This window comes from Gracilinanus agilis, chromosome 3, assembly GCF_016433145.1.
Source record: "Gracilinanus agilis isolate LMUSP501 chromosome 3, AgileGrace, whole genome shotgun sequence".
NCBI classification, from domain to species: domain Eukaryota; kingdom Metazoa; phylum Chordata; class Mammalia; order Didelphimorphia; family Didelphidae; genus Gracilinanus; species Gracilinanus agilis.
The window spans coordinates 96386915-96407553 of NC_058132.1; the positions used below are offsets into that span (position 1 = coordinate 96386915).

Consider the following 20639-nt stretch of genomic DNA (forward strand, 5'->3'; position numbering starts at 1 on the left):
AGAAAGGAAGGAAGGGAGAAAGGAAGGAAGGGAGAAAGGAAGGAAGGGAGAAAGAAAGGAAGGAAGAAAGAAAAAGAAAAAAGAAAGAGGGAGGGAGAGAGGAGAAAAAAACTTACTATGTGGAATAGCTAGGTAGCACAATGGATAGAGCTATAGACCTGGAGTTGGGAGGACCTGGGTTTAAATCTGGTCTCAGATACTTCCTAGCTGTGTGACCCTGAGCAAGTCACTTAACCCCAATTGCCTAGCCTACTCTTCTGTCTTAGAATTGATGCTAAGATAGAAGGTAAAGGTTTTTTTTTTTAATGAATCTACTATGTATTAGTCATTATATTAAGCACTTTTCAAATATCTCTTTTGATCCTCACCACAACCCAGTGAAGTAGATACTATTCTTATCTCTGTTTTACAGTTGAGAAAAAGGAAGCAGAGAAAAATTAAGCAACTTGCTCAGGGTCACACAACTAATAAGTGGCGGATCCAGGATTCATACTCAGTTCTTCAAACCCCACACTTTAGTGCTCGTTACACTATTGCCCTGCTTCTTAAAGGAGCAGGACTTAACTATGCCCTCTAAATTAGCTGATTCCTGGCTTGTCAATCATTCTTTCATCCCCCCATTTTCTTTGGGTCAGTGTGTGACTCATTCCTTTCCTAATATACAATTCCCTCTTCAGCACAAGACAACCTTAAGAAGTCTCAGGTTCGGAGGTTTCCAAGTGCCTCCCTCCCATAGCCCTTCACTTTTCACATCCCTTTTCTCCCTCTCACGCACTCCTGCCCCTGTAGCATGTTATTTGTGTACCAGAGTTCTCTGTGTTTGTATTGCCCCCTCCTACATTTTGTTTGGACAATGACCTTTTCTTATCTACCTAAACTTTGCCTCCCTCTCTGCAGTCTATCACAATATTCTGCATATAGAAGAGACTAAGAAACAGGTTGAACTGAATGAATGGGTCCTTATAATAGTGAAAAATGTAGCCCAGAAAAGGGAAGTGATTTACCCAGGATCACACAGCCAGGAGAAGTCAGAGGAAGGCTTTGAACCCTTGTTTCCTGACTCCAGGTCAAATGCTGTTTGTACTTCTCCGGGAGAGTGAGCCCTGAACTAGATTTGGGGATCAGCTCTACGACATGCTGGCTCTGTATTCCTGGGGAAGTCTCCTCTCTTCTCTGAGCTTCAGGTCCTGCATCTGCAAAAGTCAAGATAAGAAGCTTCCTTCCACCTTCCTCATAGGGATGGGGAAGCTCTTTAAAAGCATAATTCAATACCAATTTCTGGTAAATTTTACAAAGGTATGGCAAAAATGGTGATAAATAGGACTAGGTTGGGTAGTATTTTAAAATAAATTTAAGGAGAGAAATCAAAGAGGAATACTTAGAAAATGGAGAGGTGGACTGGTGAGTTGGGAAGAATGCTGGACTTGAGTTAGGAAAAAAAAAGAGTTAGGAAAGCTGGGTTTCGGTTTTGGCACTGCTAGCTGTGTGACCCTGGACAAATAACTCAGCTTCTCTGACCCTCAGTCTCCTCCACTGTAAAACTGGGATAATGTACTACCTATCTCACAGAATTGAGAAGAAAGCATTGGATAAAATTTAAATGCTATGGAAATGACATTTATTAGCAAGATTGTATACTCTGTCATTGAGTTGTTTTTCAGTTGTGTCCAGATGTTCTTGGCAATGATACTAGAGGGGTTTGCCATTTCCTTTTCCAGCTCATTTTACAGAGGAGGAAACTAAAGTAAATAGGTTAAGTGACTTGCCCAGGGTCACACAGCTAGTAAGTATCTGAGATTTGAACTCATGAAGATGAATCTTCCTGATTCCAAGTCTAGTACTCTATCTACTGCGCCACTCCTTTATTTTATAGAAACCCAAACTGGGATATAGAAAGGGAAAAGGATGCTAAAATATCACAGCAAGTTAGTAGTGGAACCTGACTAAATCCCATGGCTACTGATTCTTAGGCTAGGATTCTTTTCATTAGACTACAGGCAGGATTTCCAGAGAAAATAAGTCCCAAAGGATGCCCACAGGTTATGGAGGGAGAGAAATGGATGATATACCTAGAGGAGGTGTCTTCCAGCCCTGTGGCATTTCTTGTGTCTTTGAGGGGAACTAAATGAGGAGAAACTCCCAGAGGAGACATAGAGAGAATCTAAAAGGTGGGAGGAATGGAGACAACAAAGGAGACTTCCTTATGGGAAGCAGGGGATTGGAGAGAAGAAAGAAGGCAGTCAGAGGGAGTTTCTAGGTAGAGCTTGGAGGTCAGTCTTTGTTAGATGATTATTTGGCTTCCCAGGGCAACAAGGGAGTTAGTGTTCTCAGCAGGTACCATCACCTTGATGTCCCTGAACATCCCTATTCAAGCCAGAGGTCCTGGGCTTGTCTTTTTACAACCTCACTCCCTTCACCTCCAGACAGGCTGGCTTTCAGCTATGTTAGTCCTATCTGATTTAAAAAAACCAAAGGAGCTGAGGGATATCTCCTCAGCTATAAGATTGCCTCAGTTTCCCCAAATCCCTGGGAAATAGTAAAAAAAATCACTAGATTTGGATTTAAGACACCTCTGCTTCCTCTTGCCTGTGTGGCCTTAGGCCAGTCATTTCCTCTGTTTGAGTTGAGTCCAGTTTCCTCACCATAAAATGAATTTAATGGTCTGATGAATTGTGATTCATTTTATTCATTCAGTTTCATTGTAAAATGAATTTAACGTCAGGTTAGATGATCTCTTAAAATCACTTCCAGTTTTCAAATCTGAGCTCTTCCAAGAATCAGTTCTGAGAACGTCCAGCTCATTTTCTCTGGAACTAAGCAGGCCCTTGGAAAGCACATCTCAGACTCTTAAGATGATGCCAGTAGAGCTCCAGCTCCGGCAGGTCCTCCCCAGCTGCCAAGACTTTAAGCAAGGATCTAGTAAGAGATAAAGATCTAAGAAGAGATGTTATTTAATCTCAGCATGAAGAGGGGAGCCAGCGGAATAAAGTGGGGGAAGCTGTGGAAGATAACTACAAAATGGTACAGCTAGAAAAATCTTCAGTCTACACAAAAAGCACACCAAGTAGTCTGGTGGAAAGAGAGAGCCAAACAAACTGGCTAGGAGAAAACTTTGTGCAGAGGAAGTGGGAGTCCTTCTAGGAAGGAGCCAGAGATTCCAAGGGGGCGGAGATGAGTCTTGGAGAGCATGCCAAGCACCCTGCCGAGATGGGAGATGGAATGTCCTGTATAGAGAAAAGCAGGAAGGCTGGTTTGGTTGGAATACAGCAGGCAACAGAAGGAGTTATATAAAATCTAAATGGAAAAATTAGCTGGAAACAGAGAGACTGGCCATTTCATAAGCAATCCCCCCCCCTTTTAAAGTTCTTATCTTTGTCTTTGAATCAGTATTAAGTATTGGTTCCAAGGCAGAAGAGTGGTAAAGGCTAGACAATGGGGACTTGCCCAGGGTCACATAACTAGGAAATGTTGGAGGGCAGATTTGAACCCAGAATGTCCCATCTCTTGGTCTGTATCTCAATCCACTGTGCCACCTAGCTGCCCATCCCACTTTTTAAAACCCTTACTTTCACCATATAATCAATACTATGTATTGGTTCCAATGCAGAAGAGTAGTAGGGGCTAGCCAGGTGAATCAGGGAAGACTTCACTGAGGAGGGGACACCTGAGTTAGGTCTTAAAGGAAAAAAAGGATAGTGGGAGATAGAGGGAGAACCTGAGAGTCAAAAGACCTGAGTTCAGGTGACCTTGGGAAGTTAACTGCTCTTCTCTGGGCTTTAATTTCTTTTCCTATAAAATGGAAATAATAATAATTTACTCCTAATTTTAATGGAGAATGGATAAAGTGGCCCCAATCAGTGGATATAGCCATTTAAGAGGAGATATTACTCATTTTTTGTCATCAAATGGGGAGTGAGGAGGAGAAAAGAGAGTTTTGTTGTTGTTGAGTTGTTTCAGTCCTGTCTGACTCTTTGTGATCCCATTTGGGGTTTTTTCAGGCAGAGACACTGCAATGCTTTGCAACTTCCTTTTTTAGCTCATTTTACAGATGAGGAAACTAAGGCAAACAAGGGTAAGTGACTTGCCCAGGGTCACCCATCTAGTAAGTGTCTGAGGCCAGATCCGAACTCAGGAAGATGAATCTTCCTGACTCCAGGCCCAGAATCCTATCCACTGCACCACCAAGCTGCCCCAGAGAGGTAGAGTCAGAGTCAATAAATATTTATTAAATACCTTCTACATGCCAGGAACTGTGTTAAGTGCTGGGGATACATAGAAAGACATCACAGCAATCCTTGTCTTCAAAGAGCTCACAAACGAATGGGGTGGGGGTGGGGGACAACATATAAAAAGAAACTTAAAAGCAGGGTATGGGGAGAAAAGTTACCCAGATTCAGGTGCATGACATTATGCAGCTGAAAAAGGAAACAATCTGAGAAGGCATGTGTTTTGGAGTTGATTTCACATTGTAGAATGATGAGCTTCTGGAGATGAGTAAGTCTAAGAAACTAGTCAGGGAGGAAATGAAGAACATCCCCTGGGTGCCATCCTTAAAACGAGGAGAAGTATGGAGGGAGGAGCTCCTAGGTGTCCACCTCCCATGATCTCCAACCAGAAGGACAGAAGGGGCCCCAGGACAGGAGGTGCCAAGAAGATATGAGTTTCCTAGAAAGGGATGCTATTGAAAGAAAAATTCTATAGCTGGAAAGAACTTTGGAGTTCCTCTACTCCTGTTCCCTCATTTTACAAGGAAATAAAAAGGCACAGAGAAGTTAAATTATTTCTCCAAAGTCACAATGTGAGTTCATTGCAGAGCAAGAGAAATCAGACCAAAGGATTCTAGCTTCAAGTCCAGTGCCTCCATTTTTGGACTCTTGGGAGTCAGATGTTCAGCAAATGGTTTCTTGGTTTAGTCTTAAGGCTCATGAACTTCCCTACACCTTTACTGTATCATATTCCAGGGTAGAGATCAAAGCCAAAAGTTGTTAGGTCTAGCGACAGGATGAGATGAGATGAGATGATTTTTGTGAAAGCAATTTGTAAACTCTTAGCCCAGACCTCTTCCTCCCATATAGTATTCCTTATTTGACATAAATTATAAATATGGTCCCTAATTGAGTGGTTGACGAGGAGAAAAGTATGAAGGGATTAAGAATGTCTTAGTGGCTATCTAAGGATGGCCAGTTCTGGGGGAAGAAAGAAGAGACAGAATGGAAAAGACTGGCCAAAGCTCACCAATGAGCTAATTAAGTGAACAGGTTTTTAGGAGAAGAGCTCGACCTCCTGAATAATCCCATAATCTAATCTCTTTCTCTTCCATGTTAGGTTTCATCTCGTCACAGGACCAGCCCAGTGGAAGGTTGAAATGCCAGATCCAAGCACTGAGGTCAAGATGAGCAGTAAACCCCCATCTAAAAGCCATGTTGGGCCAGTCCCGAAGAGGTTCTGTTCAAATCTATTCCTCAGCATCAAGGTACAAAATCGACCTCCAGGGGATCTTGGGAGAGGAAGGGCTGATGGAGTCTGTCAGTGGCTTCTCCTAGAGAAGAGGGGTTCAGGGGAATCTTCATCTTCAAATCAACAAACCTTTATAAGAACAAGTAAGAAACGAGGTTCAGGGCTCTGCAGATGATGAAGTTTGGGGGAAGGTATGGCTTGTAGCTTAAGTTTCCAGACCCTCAAGGGTAGAGCCTAGCACTGGGAAGAGATACAGCTGGTATTGTTCTCTAGAGAGCCCCCAGTCAAAGAGGGAAAGACAGATAATCTACAAATGGGATCAATAAAAACCTATAAATACAAAAAAATCAACTGTTAATTCTCTACTCTAAAGAAGCAGGTTGGCCAAAATGACTATTATTCCAAAAATTATTTTTATTAATTAAATGAGTCATTTTTGTCCTCACTTTCTTCTTCAGTTTTCTCTCTGTCTCAGTCTCTTTCAAATAATTGGTAATTGGGGTAGATGGGTAGCTCAGTGGATAGAGAGCCAGGTCTAAAGATGGAAGGTCCTAGGTTCAAATTTGGCCTTAGAGACTTCCTAGCTTTGTGACCCTGGGAAAATCACTTAATCCTAATTGCCTAGTCCTTATTACTCTTCTGTCTTGGACATTTAGTATTGATTCTAAGATAGAAGGCAAAGGTTTAAAAAAAGAAAAGAACTAGTAAACCCAGAGTTCTGGCTGAAGAAGGGCAGGGGAGGGAGCATCCCAAGAACTTGGGGCCAGAATGGGGATAGGGGATAGGATGATGATAAAATGGCCTAGGATTTTCCTGAATTGTGCATAAATTAGAAGAGTTTTGGGGTGTAAAAGGAAGGAAAAGGAGGAGAATAGGGATGGTTGTGCTCATTCATTCCCAGAAGATCTCTGGGTGAAAGGTCTCATAACTGAGTCATAATGAACAAAATATGTACAGTGGGATGGGGATATCCACTCCCCAACCCAACCCTACTCCTTCCAGGAGTTCCCTTACCCTTTCCAACCACAGCAACCAATTTAGCTTATCTCTGACTTTGAGGTAGGCAACTAGTTCCTGACAAGGCGGGGAGGGGGGGGTGTAGGCGGAGGTCTAGGAAGAACATTTACAATCCACAAACTTAAGTTGCCACCAACAAATAACTTTTTTGGAGTTCTGCACCTCTATTCTACTTCCACTGACAACACAAGCTACCTGAGAGACCTAGGACCTTTGTCTCTTTCCCCATCCCTCTCTACCTCCTGGGGGTCCTGCTTAAGAGAAATTAATAATTTCTCTCCCTACACCTTTCCTCTCACAATAAACCACTTCCCCATCTTCTGTCTCTCCCTTTCCTCTATTTTTCCCTCTTCTCTTTTCCTTCCCTCTTCTGCCTTTCTCCCTCCTTCTGTTGCTCTTTTGCTTCTCCTTTCTCCCTCTTCTAACTCTCCCACCCCTGCTGTCTCTCCCTTCTTTTCTTCTGTCTATCTGTCCCTTCATCCCTCTCTCTTTTGCCTTTCCCTCCCTCTCTTTTGTCTCTGCCTCTCCCCTCTCCATCATTACTCCCTCATTCTGTCCCCTTCTGTGTCCCTGCAGTTCTTTGTGCTCTGCCACAGCCTCCTGCAGCTGGCCCAGCTCATGATTTCAGGCTACCTGAAGAGCTCCATCTCCACCATAGAGAAGCGCTTTGGCCTATCCAGTCAGACCTCAGGACTCCTGGCTGCCTTCAATGAGGTACGTCCAATCCCCCAGCCCTGCTGTACTCCACTCTATCCTGGCCCCCTAAAGGAGTGTCTCCCTTTACCTGCCTTGTCCCGGTTCTCTCCTGCTGGCTGTGCCCAAGACCCCTGACCCTTTGCTGAAGTTGGTCTCCCCAGAGATACTTCCTTGAATTCAGGCCTTCAGGGACTCACTCAATATCTTCAAAAATAAGAATTGACTTCTTCAAGAAGCAACACCATGTAATATGAAGACAGCTGGACTTCAGTTCTATCACTAACACTCTGTGACCATCTACAAGTCATATCCCATCTCCAGGGGTATATGTCTCTATAGAAGTGAAGGTTTAGGCTAGATGATCTCTCCAGACCCTACCAGTTCTAACATTCTATGTTCTAAAGGTTCCTTCCAGTTCTAACATTCTATGTTCTAAAGGTTCCTTCCAGTTCTAACATTCTATATTCTAAAGGTTCCTTCCAGTTCTAACATTCTATGTTCTAAAGGTTCCTTCCAGTTCTAACATTCCATGTTCTAAAGGTTCCTTCCAGTTCTAACATTCTATATTCTAAAGGTTCCTTCCAGTTCTAACATTCTATGTTCTAAGGTCCCTCCCAGTTCTGACATTCTGTGTTTGAACTGACCTATGTTGGAATTGATCTCAGACCTTAAAAGGTAATTAGAGGAGTCCTTGAGGATGGGGAGAGAGAAAAGGAGGAAGAGGGTGGGGTAGTTGTGTGCCCTTTGTATTCCTGGAAGACCTCTAGGGGAATGGGCTTATAACTGAGTCAGAAGGGACAGAACATGGAAAGTGGGATGGAGAAAGCCATTCCTCATTCAACTCCAGGATGGAGGTTTAAAGGCCAGAAAGAGCTCCAATATTCCAACCCACCCAATCCTATTCCCTCTTCCAGGAGCTCCCTTGTCCTTTCCAACCACAACAACCCACCAATTTAGCTTATCTCTGACTTTGAAGTGGGTATCAACTCCTGGAAAAGTAGAGGGGGTGTCCCCTCAGGTCTAACTTTCTGTGTTCTAAGGTCCCTCAGAGAGATTGAGTTCTAAGTTCTAGAATACCATTCTTTCTCCTCAAATATACTTTGATCAGTCAAACTGCTTTCTATTATTCTATGTTCTGAGGTCCTTTCCAGCTCTGGCATTCTGTTAGCCTATGAACAGTTAGTAAACTCCTACCCAGGTTTGCTTTTATGAAGACTGGACCTGGGCAGATGCCTTTAAGGGGAATTGGGGTTGTCTTTCATCCCCACTACACAGCACAGTTGTTACAAGTCACTAAATGCTTACTACCACCACCATGCCACCACCATCCTTCCTGGCCTTTGGATCTTAAGAACGGAAAGCGGAGATTATCCAGTTGCTGGGCTTTATCCAACTGCACCACCCAGCTTCCTCTTGCTTTAGGCAACTGACCTCTTTTCTGACCCCCTGTTTTCTCCTCTGTAAAATGAGAATGTTAGAACAGAGGGTCTCAAAGGACTCATTGTGGGATCATAGAGCTGGTGAACATCCAGTAATCTCACATAGGAGAAAATGAGGCTCAGGAAAGAAAAATCCATTGTCCCAGGTCATGTGGCAAATTTCCGAAGCAGCCCTTGATTCAATAACTTGACTCATGGTGATTCAGGGTGAGAAAGAACTTCAAAGATCAATTAGTTCAACCTCTTATCATGCACAGGAGGAAAATGAAGCCGCAGCAATTCTTCAGTTTGCTCAGGATTACATAGCAGGGTAGTCAGAGAGAAGAAACTAGATATTCAAGGTCTGGTGACTTCTAGGCTAGGGGTCTTTCAATCTATTGCAGCTTTTGGATTCTGTGCTTCTACCTGGCCATACCAGTAGATCTCCAGAAGGTCTATGTCCCAAATGATCCAGTGTTACCCCTTTTCTACTAGCTGCTCCCAGAATCTTCCTTTGAATCTTCCTTTGAATCAGTGGGTACATGCCCTGACTTGATGAGGCACACCTGGGGTTGGCAATATCTCCCATGCTTATTCTCTCTTTGAGGATTACTAGGTAGGCCTGGGAGCGGCTCGGTGGATCAGTGAAAAGAACCAGGCCTGGAGTCAGGCTTATCATCCTGAGTTCAAATCTGACCTCAGACACTTGCTGTGTGTCGATGGACAAGTCACTTCACCATGTTTGCCTCAGTTTCTCAGATATAAAATTAGCTGGGGAAGGGAATGGCAAACCACTCTAATATCTTTGCAAAAAAAAGCATTCAGATATGAATGAAACATGAATGATATGAATGAAATATGAAACAACCAAACAACAAGGTAGGAATGAGGGTGAAGGCATGATCTCTGGGAATAGAAATGAAATATGGTAGGAAACCTCTTGGAACAAGCTACCTGAAGACAGGGGAGTGGATGAGGAGACCCCAATATGTGGAGATAACAATATAATAGATGATATCCATTCTCAGCATCAAGTTAGTTTGAGGTCTAAGGGAAAGGGATGCTGAGGTTTTGGAGGGCTCGAATGGGAAAGAACTTTAGAGTACATCTAGCCTAATATCCCTCTGTTTTTTAGGGGGGAAAACTGCAGCCAGAAAGATTCAAAGACTTTTCTGAAGTCACACTTAGAGTTAATGGCAGAGTCAGGAATCAAAGCAACATCTTCTGGCTCCAAGTCATTTTCCTCCATTCTTAGACTCTTAGGAGCCAGATATGAAGTAAATGCTGCCTTGAATCAGCTTTAAATCATGTAAATTTCCACAACATCAGATCTTCACACCACCCCCATGTGGCTATGTAGGGACCAAAATCAAGAAAGATTTGGTTTTCAGATGAACCGTGGGGGCGTGGGGCTTCTCAGGGTGGAAGTTCTCCCTTTGATGGTTCAGAAGCATGATTGTCCCTACCTCAATCCATGATCTTTCTCAAAAATATGTCAAGGTCAGCTCTCTGCCAACTAGTCCACACCACCTCCTAAGGTTGATTGTGCAAGGATTATTATCCCCATTTTACAGAGGAATAAACTGAGGAGCAGAGCAATGAAAGGACTTGGGTTTGGCCCCACACCATTGGTAGGTATTAGAGCTGGGATTGGACCTCAGGTTTCCTTACTCCAAGTCCAAGGAGATTCTTAGTCTACCACATAGTGGCTCATGGAGAGGAAGTCACCCTGTTATCCTTTTACCCCTCCCTCACTCTTCTTCCTTGCAGGTGGGAAACACAGCCCTCATCGTGTTTGTGAGCTACTTTGGGAGCCGGGTCCACCGGCCCCGTCTGATTGGCCTTGGAGCTATCCTAGTCGCGCTGGCAGGGCTCCTCATGAGCCTTCCCCACTTCATCGCTGAGCCCTATCGTTATGACCACGTTGACCTTGGTGAGGGAGCCTGGAGCCAGTCCATTGAGAGCCTGTGAGGCAATCTCATCCAGTTCATGGAACATAGAGTCCTTGTGAGGAGTAGTGAAAAATGGAGAGATATAAAATTCTAGTGAGCCTTGAATGCCAATCTAATGAATTCTCTAGGTAATGGGGGTGGGGAGGGGTCAATAAATAGTCCAGAACAAGCCAATAACTTGTCTTTTTGGAAGATTATTTTGGCAAGTGTTTGAAGGACGGATTAAAGAGGAAAGAGATTGGAGGAAGGTAGAGACTGATTAGGAGGCCAAGCAAGAAAGAGGTGGTGAGAACCTGAATTAGGATGATATCAGTGTGAGTGGAGAGGAAGTGACCAAGATGAGAAATGTTTTGGAGGTAGGATCAATAAGATTTGGAAACTAAATGGGTGCAGAAGGGGAACGTTTTATAATTTCTAGACTATTGCAGACAGAAGGCTACTGCAATAGCCTCAGAAAGTGTAAAACTTCAGGGAATTTGCATGAGAAAGACTGCTTGAAAGCTATTGCATTTGATTGTTGGGACCTGTTTGTGAGAAGGTGAGAAGGTGGTGTATCCCAACACCAGAGTACAGGGGACTGAGAAGTGAGGCCAGGAGAAAATGGCGTCAACAAGTATAGATGACTCTTTCTACAACTTTGATAGTGAAAGAAAAGAGGAGGTGGTGGACAGGTATTTTTAATGCAGTGGAAAGACACAGGCAGAAGTAAAAGAGGAGAGAGAGAGAGAGAGGGAAAGAGAGAGAGAGAGAGAGACAGAGACAGAGAGAGAGAGAGAGAGAGAGAGAGACAGAGAGAGAGAGACAGAGAGAGAGAGACAGAGAGAGACAGAGAGAAGCAGAGAGACAGAGAGAGGCAGAGAGAGAGAGAGAGAGAGAGAGAGAGAGAGAGAGAGAGAATATGCATGAAAAAGAAGAGCTGGGTGCTAAAGGAGATGAAAACAAAATTTTTAAGAAGTTTAAAGCTGGGACATCTAGTCCAATCTCATCTGTCTTTTTTTTTTTCATAAGAAAACTGAGATCCAAAGACAAGTGACTTATTATCCAAAGTCACATAGTAAGTTAGGGACCCAGCACTTGTCAAATGTCCTGCTAAGTGCTAGGGATACAAAGTATAGCAAAAATAGACAGACAGACAGTCAAGCAGACTGATAGACAGACAGACAGGGAGACAGGTAAACAGGCAGGCAGGCAAATGACAAACTACAGACAGATAGATAGATGCATGAATGAACAGGCGAATAAGTAAATAGATAAATGGACAGATGAATGAATGAAGGAATGAATGAATGAATAGATAAATAAATGACCCTTTCAAAGAGAGATCAGTAATGGAAGACACAACATGCAAACAATTATGTATATACAATATAGTTAGAAGGTAAATGGGAGGTAATCTCTCAGAGAGAAGGCCCTAAAGGAAGACTGAGAAAGGCTTTTTGTAGAAGATGGGACTTTAGCTGAGACTTAAAGGAAGCAAAGAGAGCCTGGAAGTAGAGGTGAGAAGGGAGAAAATTCTAGGGATGGGGAACAGCTAATGAAAATGCCCAGAGTTGGGAGGTAAAGTACCTTGTTCAAGGAACAGCAAAGAGACCAGTGACACTGACTCACCAAAAATGTGGGAGGGAGAGGATATAAGGTGTAAGATTGGAAAGGTAGGAAGGGGCCAGGTTATAAAAGGCTTTAAAAGATTTTATATTTGATCCTAGAGGTAATAAGAACACTGTAATCTATTGAATAGGGGCTGTGATATAGTAAACTTGGAGCTTTAGATAGTTCAATATGACAGCTGAATGGGGAACGTACTAGATTTGATGCAAGAAGGCCAACCAGAAGGTTATTGCAATAGTCCGAGTATGGAGTGATGAGGACCTACCTTAGAGTGCCAGTAGAGTCAGAGGAGAGAAGGGAGTATTTACAAAAAAAAATGTTTTCAATGTAGAATGGATAGAATTTTGGCACTTGATTGGACATGGAAGGCTGAGAGAGAGAGTGGGAGCTCAGGGATGACACCTAGGTTGTAGGGATGGGTGTTTGGGAGAATGGTTGTACTCTCAACAATAATAGGATGTTAGGAAGAGGGGCAGGTTTGGGGGGAAAGATAATGAGTTCAGTTTTGGTCATGTTGAGTTTAAAAAGTATATCCAGTTTGAGCTGTCCAATTGGCACTGGAGATGCAAGACTGGAGGTTAGGAAAGAAGTTAAGGCTGGATATAGAGATCTGAGAATCATCTGCATAGAGATATAAATTGATTCCATGGGAACTGATGAGATAGCCAAATGAAAATATAAAAGAAAAAGAGAAGAAGGCCCAGGAAAGATCCTCAGAAAGGTTATAACTCTACAAGGTAAATGGAAAAGTAGAGATATATGATCATAGAACTGGAAGGGCCCTAGAACACAGAAGGTCAGAAAGCACCTTAGTGGTCATTTAATCTAACAACCTCATTCCACAGTCCAAGGAGATTTGGACCCAGAGATGTTAAGGGGCTTACTCAGAGTCACAAAGGGAAGTGAGTAGCAGGGTCAGGATTTGTATATTGGTCCTCTAGCTTCAAATCCGGTTCTCTTTCCACTATACCACAGTGCATCCTGACAAGGGCATAGAACATAGGATATTATAGCTAGAACATCACTTGGAATATTCAACCTAGAAGGAATATTGGAACAGAGATCATAGGATTTCAGAGCTGGAAGGAATGTTAGATACCATTTAATCCTAACCCATAAACTTTAGAGGAAGAAATCAAAGCCTCAGGAGAGAAGAGAAGTCATATAAGATCATATACAATTAATAAGAGAGTTGAGAGTTGAACCCAAGTCCAATGACTCAAATTCAATACTATTACCAGTATGGTCTCCCTGGAATGAAAGGCTTGCTTTAGAGACACAGTGTGAACACTTATACAAATACCCAAAAATACATATTATGTGTGTATGTATTAATGAGTCTTACAAAGTTAGTTCACTAAATATTTACAGCTATGAGGTGAGCAAATATTATTGACTGTTCTTCTTTGAGGGCATGCTTTTATTACTCAGAGAGGATGTGTCCTGAAATAAACTCTAAATAAATCCAAAAATAGATGTAAAGGGTATAAATTTGAACTCAAGGGGGAAAAAGGCAATCTAATCCAATATTTTAGGAATTATTAAAGTCTAGAAGGGACCTCAGAGACTCTCTAGTCAAACTCTACCTTTTTATAAAGAAAGAATCCAAGCACAGGATTATATAGGAAGTTAGTCATAAATCTGGAATTCAGAGTTGGAAAGGGCCAAAGAGACATCTAATCTAGGAGTTTTTAACCATCTTTATGCCACGGATCCCTTTTCCAGTAATCTGAGCAACACTCTCAACCCCTTCTCCAAAATAATATTTTTAAATACATAAAATAATATATGTAGGATCTACAAAGGAGGCCAATTACATTAAAAATTGTTGTAAAAATATTTTTAAACTAAGTTCATGGATGCCAGGTTTAGAATGTGTTTCTAGTCTAACTCCCTAATTTTAGGAGCAAAGAAACTGAGACCCAGAGAGGGAAAATAATTTTTCCAAGGTCACACAAATAGTAAATAACAGATGTTCTGGATCCTAATTCAGTGATCCTGTTATTTAGGTTGGTATTCTTTCCTCTCTTATCAGGAAAAAGGAAAGGAGGCGAGGGCAGAGACCATAATACAAATAAGCTTAAATGGAGAAGAGAGGCTGAACTAGGGATAAGTGAAGAGGATAAGTAATGAATGAGCTGAGTGTGACTGATTTTCCCAACATCCCCATTTACCTGTTAAATCTGTTTCCACAGACCTGCCTCAGGACTCTGCTTCTTCCCTCTGCACGCCGTCCCAGACCCCAGCACTGGCCTCCATCCCAGCCCCAAGCAATAGCAGCTGTGCCTCATATTCGGAGGCTCCACAGATGGTGGTGGTGGGGCTCATGTTCCTGGCACAGACTCTGCTTGGTGTGGGTGCTGTGCCCATCCAACCCTTTGGAATTTCCTACATTGATGACTTTGCCCACTCCAACAACTCTCCCCTCTACTTAGGTAAGAGTCAAATATGGTACCCTTAGTCAGGATCTTAGGGGGCTGGAAGAGGGATTGGGGCTGGTAAAGGCTTTCCAAATAGAATTATGAGTGAGATTGGTGTTAGAATTAGCATTGGGATTTAGGGTAAGGGTGAGGATGGTTTTCAATTTCAGAATTGGATATACTATTCAGATGGGGTTTAGATTTGGAGGTAGAGTTGAAGGTAGGAGTAAGATTAATGCAAGGATAAAGGGTTTGGACCAAGGATGGAGATGAAATTCAAATTTGACTTGGAGTTGACTTAGAGTTGGACTTAGAAGTTATCAGAGCAGTTGGGAGTTAAGAGTTAGGTTTATTCTAAGATAGAAGAAAAAAGGTCACTTTGAGCTTAGGGCTAAGAGAGCATCTAAGAGATTTCCTTATCTAGACAATAAGTATGGAGGGAAAGCAACTGTTAGCCTATCTCTGATCAAAATAAGAAGTCTTTTTTTATATCCTTACCTTCCATGTTGGAATCAATATTGTATATTGATTACAAGGCAGAAGAGCGGTAAGGGCTGGGCCATGGGGGTTAAGTGAACAAGAAGTCTTTCTGGAAGTGGTAGGGATATTTTTGACACTAAATTATTGGAAAGAAGTGCTTTGAACCAGCCTCCTTACAGAATAGTGATGAATTCAAGGTATAGAATGAGAAATATATTTTTGGACTTGGCCAATGTAGAAATTTCTTTTGCTTGACTATACATGTTTGTTACAAAGGATTTATCTTTGTTTCATTTTTCCCAATGCAGAAAGTGGGAAGAGGATCTCCTCATTGGAAAGAATAAGATTAATTTTTTAAATAGAGGGAAGTGGCTAAGTAGAAAGTATAGAAGAGTTTTGAGGCATGTTTGGCTTAGATTTGAGTATGAGGCTAGCTCAAGATGTAATAAACTGTCAAAAAAAAAAAAGATGGAATAAACCATCTAAGGAAATTCCCCATTATTGGAAGTCTTCAAGCAGAGGATGGATGGTTACTTGTCAAGGGACACTTATAGAAGGAATTCTTGTTTGAGTCCAGGCTTAGAACAAGGGTCATCTGAGATCTCTTCCAACTCAGAGATTCTGTGAAACTTTGGGAGAGTGAGAGGGATGTATCAGGATTTAGGACAAGTCCTGGGCTAGGCCTTGACCAAAGACTCTATGCCACGAACAGGAATCCTGTTTGCTGTGACTCTCATTGGACCAGGGATGGCTTATGGGCTTGGAGGCCTCATGCTGAGGTTTTATGTGGATATTGATCGGATGCCTGAAGGTGAGTTCCCTTTTCCTAATTTTCCCTCTTCTTTGTGTCCTTCTTCCACTGGAGATGAAGAAGAAGAGGGAATAAATTGAAAGTGAGTTCCCTTTCCCTAATCTCCTCTTTTCTTTACATCCTTCTTCCACTGGAGAAAAAGGAGAAGAGGGAAGAAAATGGAGGAAATGATAATCCCAGAGATCCAGAGACAACACGGAACAATATTAATGGGACTTAACAGCCAGTTTTACTGCAGCCTCCAATTGATGTTATCTCTTCTGAAAGTCTTGTGCTAGATAGTATGTAGGGAGCCCCAAGGAAATAAACCCCTTATCCTGAAGTTTCATTTTTTCTACTTGTATCCCCAGTGCCTAGCTCACTGCCTGGCATATAACAGGTGTTTAATAAGTGCTGATTGGCTGATTTAGGAGGCGAGATGGATTTTAGTTGAGGAGGTGGGGAGGGAAGGGAAGGGGGAAACAGGCCTTTTAATAGCCATGGTCTTGAAAAAAAAGTGTTTGTACGGTTTTAAAACAATGTAGACAAAAGGGTCCTGCTGTTACTATTCTTTGAGTTCAAAGTAGGAGCTGAAGCCTCAGGAAGATGACTGTGGATCTTTCAAAGGAGGAACAGGATGCCCAGACAGTAGGCCCCTAGCCCTGCTCTCCTGGAGACAGGAACCGAATTGGGGTGGAGCAGGGAGGAGAAAATAGCCCAGCACAGTTTTCAAGCTGCCCGGACCTGTCTCTGGCTTGTGGTGGCAACTTCCTAAAGCCAGAGTCTCAGCACCTGTGAGCCTGTGCTTCTGGAAGTGAGCCCAGGGGCCACCCCCGCCACCCCACAAGGAATCCCAGGGAAAGAAAGGGTCAATGAAGCCCACAGTCTTCCCCTATGTTGTATTTTTTAACTTTCTTTTTCAGTCATCAAATGTTTATTTTCTCTCCCTTCTATATTCCCCTTTCATTTTGGGGGGAAAAAGAAAAGAAAAGTAAAATAAAACCCTCATAACAAAAACACATAGTCAAGCCAAATTCCCACACTGACCAGTCCAAAAATGTCCATCTCATTTTGTGTGCTGATCTTATCTCTCTGTTAGGCATCAGGCAGCTTGCTTCATCATTGGTCCTCTTGGACCCTGGCCTGATTTCATATTATTCCCCTTCACATGCTGAATTACGTTCAAATCATTTTATTCTATGTTCTCCAATTTGTCCTTCCCCCTCCTCATTCTCATTTACACAAACGGTTCCCTACGCCTGGAATACATTCTCTCCTCATTTCTACCTGTTAGAAGACCCTTGTTCCCTTCAAAGCCCAGCTCAGGTGCCCTGATGTCCAGGAAGTCTTCCCTGAGTTTCTCCCTTTCTCATCCTTACATTTTCTTGGGGCTCCTTTTCTGGATCTCTCCTTTACCCTTTTCACACTCTACCTTGTATCCTAGTTATTTATAAAATTCTTATATTCTCCTGTAGCACAGTCTCATGGGGTTCACTCTCCAAAACCTCACTTTCATCCAACTATTCATTGCCTATTAGATTATAAACCTGAGATCAGAGGACTGTCATCTTCACCTTTGGGTGGGGAGAGACAGACAGAGACAGAGATGAGAGAGACAGACAGAGAGATAGAGAGAGTGACAGAGAGGAGAGAGGAAGAGGGAGACAGAGATAGACAGAAAGACAGAGATGAGAGAGACAGCAAGATAGGCAGAGATGAGAGAGAAAGAGAAAGAAAGAAAGAAAGAAAGAAAGAAAGGAAGAAAGAAAGAAAGAAAGAAAGAAAGAAAGAAAGAAAGAAAGAAAGAAAGAAAGAAAGAAAGAAAGAAAGAAAGAAAGAAAGAAAGAAAGAAAGAAAGAAAGAAAAAGAAGGAAGGAGAGAAAAAGAGATAAAGAGATAAAGATATATTTATACAATACATGCATTCAAACACATTCAACCTCCTGGCCTGCTGCCTTGAATTTCATTTAAACTCTTACAATTATCTCTTATGATAAAAAACACACCTCCCCTAATTCCTCTGCAGATTTGGGGTGGGATAGGGAAGTAAAGGGGAGGAAGAAGAGGGTCCATGGAATATTGAATATGTTGTCAGAATTTTAATATATTTTAAATTTTATTATATATTGATAGGTCTTGCTTATTTCTTTCTCATCTTCCATATATATGTGTATGTGTGCTTATGGGTATATATATCATATATACATATTACATATATTTATCAATTTAAATTTTTAAAAAATTATGTACGTCTGTTCCCCAAAGTCTGCATATCATAGGATCACAGATTTAGAGCTGGAGGGTACCCCAGAAGTCCTCTAACATGACCCTCATTTTATAGATTAGGAAAGAGGAAAAGAAAGGAAGAGATTTATTTAAGGTCACATAACTATTAAGTAGCAACTCAAGGTTTGAAGGCCTGATTCTAAGCCCAGCTGCCTGGTCCTAGATGGACTGGCATAATGACTTTGTTTTGCCTTTAATTTCTTGATTATTTATTTTATTATTAATTTATTCTTTAATTAAGGTTCCTTATGCTTAGGGCTAATGAAGGGTTCTAGTGTAGAAGCCCCTCCCAGCAAAGAACTGCTTGCTCACCTTCCTGACCCAGAAAAGTGTTCTTCCATCCCAGAACAATTAATTGCCATTGGGCCATTTTGTTCCTCTAGCTCAAACTCATTGGGTCATTTTATACTGCAGGCTCACTCTCAACCAATAAGCAAGTATCCATGTCAATATTGGTCTTTGCTGTTTGTTTCACTCATTCTTTCCTAATTCCTAGCTTTCTGACTTCTTTTCCCTCCTTCTGAGAGAGACAGTGCAGTATTAATTGAAAAAACACTGTATTTAGAGGTAGAGTAAATAGCTTGGATCTTGGCTCTGCCAGTTAATATCTGTACTCTCCAGGGCTAATAGTTTCTTCTCTGGGCTTCAGTTTTCCCATCGGTGACATGGAATTAATGGTCTCTAAAGTCCCTTCCTATTGTAAACCCTGTGAAGTCTTCTATCTTGACAATCCTGGATGCTAAGACCCTGTGATCCAGGCAGAACAGAATGAAGCTCAGGCCTTTGTGGTCCTAAATCTAAAAAGAATAGACACCCACTAGAGGAAGAAATTAGCAGGTCTATCTAGAATAAGTCATTTCCTATGAGTAAGTGGAGTGATTCCCATCTTCTCCATAAAATAGCTCCCTGGCTTGCCATCCTATTTGAACTAATATGATTATCTCTTATGAGAAGACACCTCGCCCAGCTCCTCTGCAGATTTGATGGAGGTGAGGGAGGAAGAAGGTCTGTGCAAATATGTTGTCTGGTTTGTATTTTGGTGTACTTTTAGCACTTTATACTTTAGTGTATTTTATTTTTCATTGTACTGATTGGTTTTGCTGATTGCTTTCTCATCTTCCTCTTTTTATTTTAAAATTTTTTGTTTTCAGAAACAATTCTCTGACAAGGGATAAGTGAATGAATGAAATATTTATTAAACAGTTATGATATGCAAAGTATGGTGCTAAGTGAAGGGGATACAAATAGAAAAATAAGACAGCCCCTGATCTCAAGGAGCTCATGTTCTAATGGGGGACATCATACATATGGTAGGTTTCAGCTGCAAGTGAGACTGAGAAGTCCCATGGTCCTTAGGGTGCAGGGGCAAAAAAGCCTCTTCTTTAATGCCATTTCCACTGATAAAATCACTTCTGTTCGCTGATGTGGAACCGCTTGATTGGGGCCCAGGACTTGGGTGGCAAAAACTTTCCTTTCTGGGTCTTTAGAACTGGGGACAGAGCAGCAGCAAGAACAGTTGCCAGGCTGCATCTCCTTAGAGGTTGCTTCTAAGAATGATGGCTGAGGATGCTGGGCTAGAACTATGGCTATTCCCAGGGTCCAGGGGATGGATACAAGGTGATTTAAGAACAAAAGATACTGATTTTTAAAAATTAACCCTCTCTCTTCTCTGTATCTTTTGGAAACCAGGACAAAACTAGAAAAAGAATTCAGACTGAATCTCTGAGCTGGAAATTAGAAGCCATCTAATCCCTCTCTGAAAATGAGATAAAAGACTGAGTTTGACCAGGAGGTTTCCTTATTGGTTGAGAGAGAGGTTGGGCTAGAATAGCAGTCAGCAAATGATACAGCCCTCTGCTTGTTGTCTGGTCCTCTAGGAGTGGAACAACCAAAAAATCCCTAATAAATGGTCATCCAACCTTGCTGGAAGACTTGGGGAGGAGGGACCTTCTACCCATCCTGCTTTTGGAGCCCTCCAATTGCTAGAAAATTCTCCAGGGTCCAGAAAGAGAAGAGGATTTACTAAGTATCCAGCCCAGAGGTTTATGCTTCAGTGATCTGTGTCAGCTTTCTGAGGATTCTGGCTTCCTCCATGTACTAATCCAGGGCCCTCGACAAGGGTCTCCTACTAATTTCTGAAACCTTACTTGATTCTCTTTAATTTCCTGACCTCCCCAGTCCCCGAGTTTAGCTGGCTCCCTAGTTTCAGGGATGTGCAGCCCCTGCTCTGGCATCATGATGACTTCCCCACTTCTGTTACAATTGCCACTGTAATGGAATGCCAAAGATTGGCACCTCCCCCTTTCCCTTACCACATCCTAGGGATCTTATTTACAAAGGAAAGGAGAATATATAAATTTAGAAATAATACACCAGGGGAAGGGAATGAAACATCAATAGAGAATCATAGACCATTAGATCTGGGAGGAACTAAAGACATCATCTCATCTCACCCTCTCATTTTACAGATAGGAAAACTGAGGTTCAGAGAGGTTTGGAGACCTGACTTGCCTAG

At 42.1% G+C, this 20639-nt stretch overlaps 1 protein-coding gene across 1 annotated transcript in view; it reads left to right on the plus strand.

Annotated features, from left to right (window-relative positions):
* The window catches only part of SLCO2B1 (solute carrier organic anion transporter family member 2B1), an 87110-nt gene that overhangs the window by 20432 nt on the left and 46039 nt on the right, over window positions 1-20639 (plus strand). The window contains exons 2-6 of the mRNA XM_044668145.1: window positions 5326-5473; window positions 7051-7188; window positions 10359-10521; window positions 14344-14583; window positions 15761-15859. Of these exons, the coding sequence (XP_044524080.1) occupies window positions 5366-5473; window positions 7051-7188; window positions 10359-10521; window positions 14344-14583; window positions 15761-15859 (748 nt within the window). The 5' untranslated portion in view covers window positions 5326-5365. The remainder of the gene's footprint in view (window positions 1-5325; window positions 5474-7050; window positions 7189-10358; window positions 10522-14343; window positions 14584-15760; window positions 15860-20639) is intronic.